Raw genomic sequence first — 12,793 nt, forward strand, 5'->3', positions numbered from 1 at the left:
AAAGAGTTTGATCAATGCTGTGGCAGGTACAGATTCATCCATTTACTTTATTTGAGGAGCAGCACTCAGCTTAATTCATTTTCTTTTTAAAAATTCACATTGATCATATGCCATGCGCCAAACCCTGTGTAATACAGAGGACCTGTGTTATTCTCTGAATATGTTCCGAATTTGCTGTTTAATAATTTAAAAGATCTTGCTTTCTGACATTCTAGAACAATAATTACCCCAACAATTCTTTCTTTGCAAAATTCCCAATTTCATCGGCTGGAACATTTCGCTTAATGTTACGTATCGTAAAGCCTCTGTGCGGTGCATCCATTCCACCCTGGAACTTCCTCTATGTCCCCACTGGGTGCAGTGGTTTACTGACTGTCAATCTGTCAAGTCCCCTCTGGGACTATCTGCATGCAAGACAGTAAGGATGGAAACATGTTTCATTGCCTCTCCTGTCCAAGTAGAATTACCACTCACAATTTATCATTATCTAGCAAGAGCGGATGAAATTCCCGTGAGTGACCCACAGTCCCCCTCACATGGTTGTCTGTACAGAGAGCCCTGGCTGCATAGTTGTGGTCTTTAGGGTCCGATGACTTCCTCTGCTGTCTCTTTGGTTTAACAGTTGTTTTTTATATGTATGTATTTCCACATTATGTATGCGTATATAAGCATTTGGTTTAAAACCTGCCCCTCAGAGTCAGGAAAAGAGGCAGAGAGAGACAGAGAGAGAGGGTAATTTCTCTCCCGTCTTGTCACCATCCGCCTAGTTTCTTCACTGGACTTCCTCTAACACCAACGAAGCACTGTTACTTGCTTTTTATGAGTCCGTTCAGATTGTCTCCACGAAGTTACACACAAACATAAATAAGGACCTTTGGGTTTTCCTCTTACAGGCAAAGGTAGCCTGCTATAGGCACCATTCTGCAGTAGTGTTTTCCCCTCTCTGTTCATAGAAGGCATCCTTAGTCTTTTCATGACTGTGTCTTCCGTTGTTCTGATGTATGGGTGAAACATAACTTATATAATCAGCCCCCTTTCAAAGGAAATTTAATTGCTTTCCAGTCTTTGATTAGTACAATAGGTAACCCTGTGCTTGTCATTTTGCCTGCGTGTGAGCATCCTCTAGGACAAGTTTTTAGGAGTAAAACTGTGAGGACAATGGATCTGTGCATTTTGACAAAGACTGTCAAATTGTCTTCTGTAAGGGTTGTACCAACTTACTCCCACCCATAATGTGCTGATTCACTCTGATGTGTTTTCCATGGTTTTCTGAAGAGAGAAACATTTTGATCACTTCTCATTTCCCATCTATAAACACTCATTCATTGAACAAATATTACCCAATGCCGACAATGCCCTAAACCCTCTCCTCAGGTCCTAGAGGTGCAGGAGTGAACCAAACAGACACAAAGCCATTTCATAAAATTGCACTGGGGACTGTAGTTGAAGGGTACATGGGAATTCTTTATTCTGGCATCATTTCTATAAGTCTATAATTATAGAAAACATTGTGAGCCTCCACTGGACAAACAAAAACTTTTAAAAACCAACCACAGGGACAACAACCAACCACGTTTGCCACCAGCATGGGCCTGTGGGCTGGATTTCACCCTTGGGCTGCCAATTTGTATTATCTGGTTTAGACCCAGTTTCTTGATTTGATTTTGAGCAAGGTGTTGAGCTGACAACCATTACCGGCGCGGCGTCTGGAACTTTTAAACCAGCTTAGCACCAACAAGGAAACTGCAGAGCCAGCCCTGATGTGAATGCTCAACTTGATAATAAAGCAGGTTACATCCGAATGCAGCCCCAGCCCTCAGAGATGAAGAAAAGCGGTCGTGGTCAGGACTGTCTTCCCCCGCCGAAGCCCCGCGTTTCCTTAGCTGCAGCTGGAGAAGGTGCAAGCCATCTCGCCTCCTGGTTTCTGATCTCAGCCATACACAGAACTAGAGGGGTATCTAATAATCTTTCAGAACCCCACTGTAGAGGAAAATGTGTTTGCATAAATAAAGGGGGAAAAGGAATTTTAAAGTTGAATTAAGTTATGAAGGGAGAAGCAGGTGTTTCAACATTGGACAGGGAAATGTTCTTGGCGAGTCCAGGTTTTCTACGTAGGAAGGGGAAACCAGGTGAGTAACAGGGCCCCCTTCAGGGGTTCCACCCAGCATATGGGGTGGTCTCATCTGAGGGTGCAGCCCAATCTGCCAGAGATAGGATGTGTTAAGTCAGTTTGCCGACTGATCCAGGGGACGTTTTTTCCTCCTCTCCCTCCTCACCCTGCAGCTGCTTTTTCCCAATTAATAAGTCCAAAAGCCAAGGGGAGCACTCCCCAAGAGTACCGATCTCAGAGGAGGAAGCTGCCTGATGAGCAGACCTTGGGAGGCGGAGAGATTACTCAAGATGAAGAGCAGGGAACGGCATTCTTAACAGAGAGAACAACATATGCAAAAGAGAGTCTGGACGGATATGACATCGCTTTGAGGCTGCGTCTTACTCTCTTGCCATTTCTCTCCACATCCTCATTTCTCTCTGGGAACAGGCCAACAGATGAACAATCTAGAGTTATGAGTGTAGCTTCCTGAGGACAGAAGGGCCTACCGAGCACAGACCTAATAGACTGTGGGTCTCAGGCCTCATAACCAGAACACAGAAAAAGTACCCATCTCAGTCCCAGGTCACCTCCTATTCACCCCCCCCCAAAACACGTCTGCACTCAGACCGAGGAGGTTTTAGTAATCACTATGTTTATCCCAGAATACTTTTCTAGATTTCTGTCAATGCCATCCCTTCAAATAAACTCAGTTGCAGTCCATTTCCGAGCCGGCCTACTTTACACACAGTGTGTGAGAATGGCGGGAACTCGGTGTCAAGACCTGGAAATAATCCCAGCCGGTGACTTGAACTGTAATCTCGAGCCACTGCTTCCTGGACAGAAAGGAGCCCCAGATGTGAAGACATCCATTGCCATCTCAGCCCTGCGCCCCAGCTGTGGGACTGAGCAAGCCTCTTCACCCCGTGAGCCTGGTTTCTCATCGGTGAGCTGCCATCATTGATCTCTGACTCACGGAGAGGTTGTGAGGACTAGTGAAGATGGAGTCCCATGACAGTGCTTGACATGCCCCCTGCTGCATTAGGCTCTCCCGTAGCAGGGAGGCTGGAGTGGGGGCAATCTTTCACACTCCTGGAAACACCGCCGCCAACGGGACCAGGGCAGGCCCATGCCTGACATTCAAGGGCAAGAGAACAATGGAGGCCCAGATTCTGTGCTGTGGGTGGTTTCTCCACGTCATCCAATCCAAACAGGAAACAGCAAAGAAACATAAGGCTGGAAGACCAGGTTGAATTTAAAATAATCCGAGTCCCTGAAATTCCGCCCTGGAGCATGGCCCAGCCCAGGCTCCAGGTGCACAGCCTGTCTCCCTCCTCCCCCAGACACGAGAGGCCCATGCCCATGCATGTGGACTGTCTTCTGCCCGTGCAGTCCAGCTGCATCCTCACCCTCCCACCCTCCCCCTGCCAACAGCCACCCCAGGATGAGGTCAGCCCTGAAGAAACAGCCCCAGTGATGAAATGCATGCCGACCTTAGAAGTGGGTTCAGAGCTGTTCGGGTAGAAATTCCAGGGTCATGGGTGCCCCCAGGTATGTTGTAAAATAGGGCCAATGGGGTAGTTACAAAATAGCCAAGTACAGCATAGGGAATATAGTCAGTCATATTGTAATAACTGTGTATGGTGCCAGGTGGGTGCTGGAAACATCAGGGGAACCACTCTGCAGAGTAGATGATTGTCTAACCACGAGGCTGTACCCCGAAACTAAAACAGATCAACATGGAACGTAAACTGTAATTAAAAAATAAAAGTTTTCAGTGTGCTGATTGCTGGGGGGAGGGAGTAAGGGGACTAAATGGTAATGGAAAAAATACACTAAAGATTAAAAATTTTTTAAATAATTACAAAAATAAAACAGGGCCAGTGGGTGCACAGACTCCAGGCAGTCCCGTGTCCCGTTGTCCTGCAAATTGCTCGTCCCAAAGCGAAGGGAAAGCTGGACAAGGGCTTGAAAAGGCCTGCTAAAGTGCCAGGCCCAGGGCAAAGGCTCCTCTCGCTCAGGTCCAAGGGCAATACTGGGGTGGGACATCTGACCTATGAGCAGCCTAACCTAGAACACGACCTGGCATTCTCTTCAGCCCAAAGTGGATAATTTGGGAGACTGTACTTTCCAAAACTGGCCACCACAGTATTCCCTTCAAGGAAATACTGTGCTACTGCCTTGCCAGGTCCCATCAAACGGTGGAGACTTCTCCTCCCCTGTCCCTAGATGGGACTATGTAATTGCCTTGGGGAACAGAAGGCAGTAGACCTGGCACTGAGTAACTTCTGAGGCTAGGCCATGACATGTGATGTAGTTTCCCTTGGGGCTCTCTCTTGTTCAGAGGACACACCCTGGCCAACCAGCCACCATAATGTGAGAAAGCCCAAGCCACCAGAGAGTCCACTGTTTTAAAATATGGATTGTATTATTATTCAGGAGTAGTAAGGCTAGTAGCCAAGAGACAGCTGCCACCAAAAAGACAGTTTGTTATACTCATAGTTCCCAAGCGAATGGGGCACACCATGTCACAGTGCAGAGGGGAGGGGAAGCAGGGTGCACATGGGGGAGCCCCAGTATTGGTCAGGAGGCAGAGGGAGGACGGGAAACTGTGTCAAGAGGCTTTATTGTGGTTTCCATGGAAAGGAGCTGGTGACACAGGGTGAGCAGGTTTAAGACTAGTTTGAATAATTTCAGTGCCCTCTGGGGTGCAGGGACTGTCCCTAGTTGTCTGGAAGCTGGCCCGGAGGGGACCAGGGAAAGAGAACAGTGGCCTGCATTGTGAGAGCCTCAAAGAAGAGGGGTGAGAGGTCGCTTGGTCTGCACAGGAAAGATGTCCTGTCTCTATGAATGAGGGGCAGCCACTCAAGAGTCGACAAGGCCCTGAGACGTCAAAACATCAGAGGGCAGTAAATAAAGGCACCACTGCTACGGCCACGTGTGGGTTTTCCAGCCAGCAGCCTGAAGGTCTCAGCCCACGGGCAGCATCGACTGGGACATGAGGAAAAGAGTCTTCAGATGAGCCCAGCCCCCTGCCACGTCTTCAGAGGGTTCAAGGGACACCGCGTAAAGCAGAGATGAGCCATTCCCACTGTGTCCTGTCCAAACTGAGATCATATACACATTTTTGTGTTGCTTTTTAAAAGTCACTAAGTTTTAGAGTACTGTTTTATACAACCATAGGAACGTGAACAATGGTAATGACCTGAGCCAAATAGATTTTTCTCTCTCTCTCCCCAGGGTTGAAAGTGGGACTTATGGAAATTAGCAAGTTGCTAGCAGGAGGACTGGCAGTTAGGCCCAAAGAGAAGCAGGGATGGAAGATAGAGCTGAGACACAATTGTGCTGATTCTTTCCTACGAAAGTCTCCATTCCTTGCATCCACGGGGGCCTCTCGCCCTTGCGGACATATGGCACCAGTCAGAGGCTGGCGTACAGTAAGCAAGCAGGACAGGTGAGACCTACCCACCTTCATTTCTCCTGCCAAGAGCTGTCAGGGACTTGCAGCGACGGTAAATGTTAAGGAGCTTTGTGCATTCTCTAGGTCAGGCTGAATCCATGTGACAAATATCTTCAGTTCTCAAACACATTTTGCTTTTAGTGTTTTAAACACCATTTTTATGGTTCCCAATGTCCAAAAATTGTATTTCCTTGGTCCCATCTCCAAGCTTGGACGGGGAGAGGCGCCCCCTTCTGGTTTGCACTCATTCCAGGGCTAGAGTCGATGTCCATCTGCGTGTTCCTGCCTGGAAAAGCAAGGCCCAGGGAGGGGAAGCAGGTGCCTGTGGTCTTTTTAGGTGGAGATGGGGCCTCCTCAGCCCTGGGTCCCCACACGCCTCCTTCTCCCCCCACCCCAGCCTGGCAGTCAGATGTGGAGCACAGGGCCACGTCAGCACCACAGCAGGACTGGGTGGACAGTGGTGGGCCACTGGGGCTGAAACTCCACCTGAGAATCGGCTTATCGGTGCCGTTGGGCCATCTGTGTAGGACAAAGCACAGCGGGGGCAGATGAGTGAGGTCGTGGCAGGGGGTGCGGAGGACAGGGACAGAGAGGCTGATTTATTGATTTCTTTTCTCCCTGTATTCTCCCCTCCCCCAGTTCCAAAGGATATAGCCCAGCGCTCTCTCCACCCAGGCCTCTGGGGAAGTTTGTGTGAAAAGCAGAAACTGCCAGCAGACACTCCTTTGCTCTCACTGTGATCATGTACGGGAGGGACGGTGGGAGGGACGGTGGGAGACCAGGAAGGTAGCAGGCGGGGTTCGAGGGGAAAGAATGGGTAGGGTAGTGCTTGGCAGCACTGGGCCACGGATACCAAAGGGTGGCGGAGGGAGGGAGAACTACGCGGTGCCAAGGTGGAGAGACCAGCCGGGGCAGAGGCAACCTGTCACATGTGCACCGCGTCCCAGCATGTATTTGAGCCTGTGCACAAGTCAGCCTGTAGCTGTGTGTGCCAAGATGCGCATCTGTGACCAGACCTGCCTGCGAAACATCTCACGTCACAGACCGTGGGCATGTCTGGGTCTGCCCGCCTGAGCTCTGCAAGCCCGGGTCAGGGAATAAAGCGAGTACCTGTGGCTGGGCCCGAGCCCAGGGCCTGGGGAACCTGGGTGAGAGGCCAGATGCCAGCAGCCAGGCAGGAGCAGCTCCACCAGCCCGGCCAGGTGATACCATGTGCCCTGGGACATAGGAGAGGCATCAAAGAGGCAATCCCTGTGGGGGATAGAAGTGGGGGGATCCCACTTCAAGGGAAGTATTGGCTCGAGTCCCCAGATCCGCTTGGGACTCTATGACTCTCTACCCCTTCAGGAGCCAAAGCTACCCCTGCCAATGGCCTGAGGACACACGGGGCTGCCCTGCCCAACCTGCTCTGGTGGCTGTTCCTTTGTAACAGGCTTCTGGGCAGGGCCATGTCCTCCCCGCACCCAGGGCTCCCAGGGAGGGATGTATCCCCTAATGCCACACAAGTTCTCTGGGCCCCACAAGTCTGGGAATTTGGCGGTAGAGGGAAGTGACTGGGTGTCTTCCTCTAGGAAAGCTTCTTGGATTTCTGGGCACCTGGAGTCTGCCTCAGACCAGGCTGTGTCTTGTTCTCAGATTTCCCCAATACTTCCTGACCACCAACTTTATACCAGGTGTCCCTTTCTCTCTGTCCTCCGGACTATAGGTCGACTGCCTTCCTCTCCATCACCAGTAGCCAGCATCAACTCTGCCATTCCATCTCTACTCCAAGGCTGGCTGCCAAGTGGGGCACATTACCTGCCCACCCCCACCCCCCGCCGGTCCCAGATAAGCACAGAGGTCCTCACATTCCTGGGGACTCTTCTGTTAATACCCTGGGGAAAGCTGAACAGGAGTGCAAATCACAACAGGTAGGTGAAATGAAGGACAGGACTGGGCCCACTCTGGCTATGGTATATACCCCCAGGAGCTAGCAGGGAACAGAGGCCAACTTTGTATCCATTTGGGCACATGAAAAGGACCTCACAACACCGGGACCACCAGGGGGCGAGCTACACCAGCTGGACCCCTGGGCCATTAGGGGACCTTTTTTGTTCAGAGTGAAGTGTCCTTGGGTGAGAAGGATGCTTTACATTTGCCCCACACGGGGCCGGTTGGAAAGCACCCCTGGGGATAAGAGCAGAGGAAAAAGATAGCTAGGAAGTCTCAGGTGTCAGTGGATTTAGGCGTTTGGTTGGAGAAACCCACATGTGATGGGCAAGAGGGAGTCTTGGAAAAGAAGGATCAGGATGTCTGGGAGCACAGATGTTGAGGGCAAAAGGATGAGCCGTTGGGAGCCCTTAAGGATGCTGTCCTGGGGCAACTGAGTGGGGAAGACAAGACAGGGTGTCTAGGGACATAAGAAGGCCCTCTGGCTTCCCTAACAACAACACCCTGGTCTTCCAGGTCACGGCGAAGGGCAGCTGGAGTTCACAGAAGCCACCCCCCTCGGGACCTCCAACTCCACACTTCAGGGGTGCTGCTCCCAGAAGCCTGGTTTGGTCACGTGGGCCGATAGAGTTCCCATTGTTGCTTCAGCTGGTTTGAGTTGTTTTCCACTTCAACCTACACAGAAGAGGAAAAGTAGTCCAAGAACAGAGGCTGGAGGGGAGAGATTCCGAGATGGTGAGCAGACCCGGGGTGAGCTGAGAAGGGTAAACCAGAGAGCATCACCGTTCTCCTTTCTGGATTAATGCAACACCTTCTGCACAGTTCCCTGCCTCTTGCACTGCCCCTGACCCAACCTGTCAGTCAGTGGGAACTTTCTAAACATGCCTCTGAATACATCATGCCCACAGCCCCCAAAGCCCAGATCCCGTTCCTGAGCTGAACAGCTCTGTTTGACGTGAGCTGACACAATACCAGACCCTTAAACTGCGGCCATTGCAGACGTTTCCCCAAGCATGCTCTCCCCTGCCTCTAAGCCTGGAAACGTGCTGTTCCCTATACCTGGGACACGCCTTCTGGACCGCTGCCTCCCTGGCTCCCCTTTCCTCAAAGCACCAACTCACTTTGACCTTGAACTCACTGTTCCTTTGTCAAGGGCAGTCTCTCCCTCACCTGAGAGCAGTCTTGCCACTCCCCGACCTTCTGGCCCAACTGTCCCCTCCCATACTGGAGCTCTACTCCAGAGCTCCAGCAGAGACTCCAGGCCAGGCTGCCCTCACCAACACCCGCTCCATCTTCCTACCTGCTCCTGTCCTCGGTCGGCCCCTTGGGGCCAGGCTTGTCAGCCCTAGTCCCACGTCCACCTGCCCATGGTATCTTAGTCTTTGTCCCCTCGCTCTATGCAGCTCTTCCTTTTGGGGATCACGGTCCTTCCTACATTTGCCATTTGTCTTAGAAAAAATCGTATCCACTAATTTTCTATTTTACAAAATGTACTTAAACAAAAATTAAGTTAATGTAAAGAAAATATTGCATAGTACAGGTGGCACGAGGACACTGCACGGTAGAAGTTTGGGAAATGTGACTCAGACAACATTCTGGTGCCCTGTCCAGATCCCCTTACGTCCCTTTTACCGTTTCTGGACATTCCTCTCTGCGGTTGGGTGTGCTCTGGCCGCCAGTGGCTGGCACCTGTCCTCAGGCCGCCGGGGCCGCTTTGCTTTCATTCCCAGGGAGCCAGGGTAGCCCTAGGTTTAGCTGACATGCGAGTGTGACAGCCCAGCTCCCGAAACCTCCTTTCCGACAATTCTGAGATTCCGTGTCTAGTACAGAACCCAGTACGTAGTGGGCACTCAATAGATGTTTGTTTGATGAACAAACGTAGCCAAACTCATCGATCTTATCCTTTGTGATTCCTGGAGTTTTTGTCACTCTTAGGCCTTTCCCATCCAAGATGAAAAAGGCATTGACTCGTATTTGCTCTGCTGTATTTACCTGCTTGTGAATTTTGTATGTTTCATTATTCTGTCTTTTATAGAAGGTAAATATGTAAATATGGCTGATCCATTGTCCCAATAGCAACTCTTAAGTTTTCCCTTTACTGTAGAACCAAGATGCTATCGTGCCTACGACTCCCTGAGCGACAATGGCAGTTCTAATGATTGTATCACCACGTGAAAAAAATACTCACCTTGAAACTTTAAACATTTTCTTCAATAGCTACCTAAAAATGAGGTCGACATCTAGGCAAGGATTAGGAAGAAATGGAGGGAAATAGACTGATTTAAGGATGGGGCTGTGGGTGGTTTTTCTTTGATTTCTATTACTATTCGTGAAATTAAAAAGTTAAAACTTTAACTGAACAGAATATGGAGGGGAAGAAGGACTTAAAAGATAGCAAGCTGTTTTCTCGCCTGAGCTTGAGACAAACACTTGGGTGAAGGTAGGTTTGGGGTTTTTTTGTTGTTGTTGGCTTGTTTGGTTTTTTGGAGGTGGTCTCAGGAAGCTAGAGGATGCAGGTAAGGGAAGACTGTTACTGGGAGGACCTAGGGAGTTACTATTAGAGGAAAGGCCAGGCAGTAGAGAACCTGTGTGTGAAACCACTGCCTTTGGCCCTGTACCCTGAGCTCCTCCCCAGCCTCAGCCAAGTGAGCAAGACCTCAGCACGACCCCCGCCCAAAAGGAATCAGGCCCCAGACGTGTGGGTCAGCGAGTCCAAACGCTCCCATCACCTTGCGCTGGCTCATGGGATGCAGCATCACCCCGGCGGCAGGGATGCTGAGCTCCGTGGTTACATACTAAGAATCGTATGAAGAACCCTATCTCTGGAAAATCCCTTTCTGGCCCCTTAGAATTCAGTTTTTAAATATTGAATTCAGAAAGCATTTTAATTCGCCAGACTCTGGGGCAGTCCTACCCCGCGCATAACAAAAGTGAAGAGCATTTCAAGTAGGGACAAGGGCCTTCCTGGGCAGCGTGAGGCCCTGATCTGGTCTGCACTTGGGAGGGTGAGGCACGGCCTGTCCTGGAGCCCGGGCTACTTGTCTAGGGCTTGCCTTCCTAACCAAAAGGGCACTTCACTTAACCTTCAGGGCTTGGCTGTCCCCGGCAACTCACTGGGGGCCCAAAGGTGAAGCGCAAGCTACTTGTGGGTGAACAAACGCCAAGGCAACTGACGCCAAGACCCATCCACGTGCAGAGAGCCAGGAAGTCAGTTGAGGTCTAGACTTAGGGGCAAAACACCCACTGCTTGCCTTCCTACCTTTCATAGAAGTTCCCCTGAAGGGCTCTCCCACTTGCCTCAGCCCCAGGAGCCCTGCCCCAGAGTCGTCTCCAGCACAGGACCATCACTGGGCCCCACCTGAGGCAGGGTCTAGGGAAGTCTGCCGGCTGGCCCTCCCCAGAAGCACCTCCTGAAGTGTACAATACATTTTTGGAGAGGCTCGCTGGTTCCCCGTGAGCACTCGCCCTGGTTGCAACCAGATCCGGGTTCCAGGGTATATACGGAGCAGAAAAGTCCCATTGGGCCTCGCCTTCCTTAAGGCACAGCAAGCCTGGACGAGCCTACAAGGCCTGAAGTGCGCGCGCAACACAGCGCCCCGCCGCCGGGCTCTCCGCGCGGCATCCCGCCCACTCAGCCTCGGCCGGACGTAACGCTCCCGCCCAAATCCTCCTGATTGGTGGAGAGCGCCCGCGAGGGCCCCGCCCCGCCCCCCCAGATCCGCGCTCCAGCGACACCGCCCCGCCCCCTGATTTACAAAGCTGCCTGTGTGGCTTCCAAGTTGGAACTCGAAGGCGCGGGCACGACCGGGCTCCGACTCTCGGAGGCTGAAGGGGCACTTTCCCGTCATGCTCGAGGTCTGGCCGTCACCCCAGGTTTGACAGTGGCTGGCAACTCCTCAGAAGCACAGTCCGTGCGCAGCTCGACCCTCCACAGGTCCCTTCTTCTCCTCGGCCTTCGATCTGCTCCCCTGGCCCCCTTTCTGCAGAGCACCCATAAATTCTCTTTGCCTGGGGCTCCCTTGAAGGCGACACCACCACATGCCAGGAGGTTGATCCGCGGGGACCCGGCAGCGGGCTCTCGGGCACAAAGCTGGTGCGGGTCCCGCCAGCACCCATCCGGGAACCTCCAGCCCGGCCGGCAGGCGCCCCCTTCCGGAACCCCACTCCCTCCTGGGCCCCTCATTCCCGGGCCTCTCCGAGCCTGCCCGCAACCCCAGGTCTTCCCTGCAGCGGGCCCGGGGCCCCTGCGCGGACCGCCTCGCTGCAAGCCAGCACTCCTCAGCAGCCTCTGCGCCAGCTCCCCGGCGCCCGCGCCCGGACGCCCCTCGGCATCTCCCCCGAGGCTCCCTCCCGGGGCCCCGTCCCATCCCACACTTCTCTGGGCTCGTCCGCGTAAACACCCCTCCGCAGGGCCCGTCCTCGCAGCCATGCGACCCCTCCTCGGCCCCGCGCCGCGCTCCGCTCTGCGCCCTACCTGCCACACACCCACGGGCCTGGTGGTCGCCCCACGCCTCTCACCCCGCGGTCTGCCGACTCCCTCCCACATCCCTCTCCGCCCCGGCCCTCACCCCACTCAGTTTTCCGGCGCCCAGACACCGCCGTGCGCCCCGGGCCCCGCACACCTACCGCCGGAACCCCTGTGGCATCCCCCCCACGCCAAACCCTCGCCTCACTCGTCGGCCAAGGACCCCCCAAGCGCGCGCCCCTCCCGCCCCACACCCGCCGCCTCCATCCCACCCCGCACGCCGCTCCCCCCGGGCTGGCTGGCGGAGCCGCCAGCGGCGGCGGAGGCCGGTCCCTGGGCCCGGACACACCCACCCGCCCGCCCTCCCGCTTTCCCTCGCTCCCTCCCTCCTTCGCTCCTTCGCTCCCTCGCTCCCGCCCTCGCTCCGCGTTAGCTCCTTCCCCCTCGCCCGCTCCCGCTGGCCGCGGCGCCCGGCCTCCCTCTCCGCCTCCCGGTGCGCGGCTCTCCCGGGCGCGGCTCCGGGGTTCATGGTGACGAGGCGGCGGCCACTCCAGCCCCGAGGCGGCGGCGGCGAGAGCTGGGACACGGGCGCGGGCCGCCTCTCCCAGAGCGCGGGGCCGGGCGGCGGGCGCGCCCCGGCGGCGGCGGCGAGCGCCCCCCCGGCCCGCGGCCCCGCGCGCCCCCCGCGCCGCGCCCCCGCGCGCCTGGCCGGCGGGGGGCCGGGCCGGTGGGCGGCCGCCGCGCCGCGCACCCATGGACGGCCCGGCTATCATCACCCAGGTGACCAACCCCAAGGAGGACGAGGGCCGGGCGCGGGGCGCCGGCGAGAAAGGTGAGGAGGGGCGCGGGC

The 12,793-nt window shown here is 54.2% G+C and overlaps 1 protein-coding gene across 2 annotated transcripts in view; it reads left to right on the top strand.

Annotated features, from left to right (window-relative positions):
• Positions 1–12,344: 12,344 nt before the first annotated feature.
• Positions 12,345–12,793, top strand: part of CTDSPL (CTD small phosphatase like) — a 115,536-nt gene continuing 115,087 nt past the window's right edge. The window contains exon 1 of one of the 2 annotated variants that reach the window (XM_053929420.1): positions 12,345–12,775. In XM_053929420.1, coding sequence (XP_053785395.1) covers positions 12,697–12,775 — 79 coding nt within the window. In that variant the 5' untranslated portion in view covers positions 12,345–12,696. The remainder of the gene's footprint in view (positions 12,776–12,793) is intronic. The other variant, XM_053929419.1, reaches the window with a different exon arrangement.

Source organism: Desmodus rotundus, chromosome 8, assembly GCF_022682495.2.
Source record: "Desmodus rotundus isolate HL8 chromosome 8, HLdesRot8A.1, whole genome shotgun sequence".
Taxonomy (NCBI): Eukaryota; Metazoa; Chordata; class Mammalia; order Chiroptera; family Phyllostomidae; genus Desmodus; species Desmodus rotundus.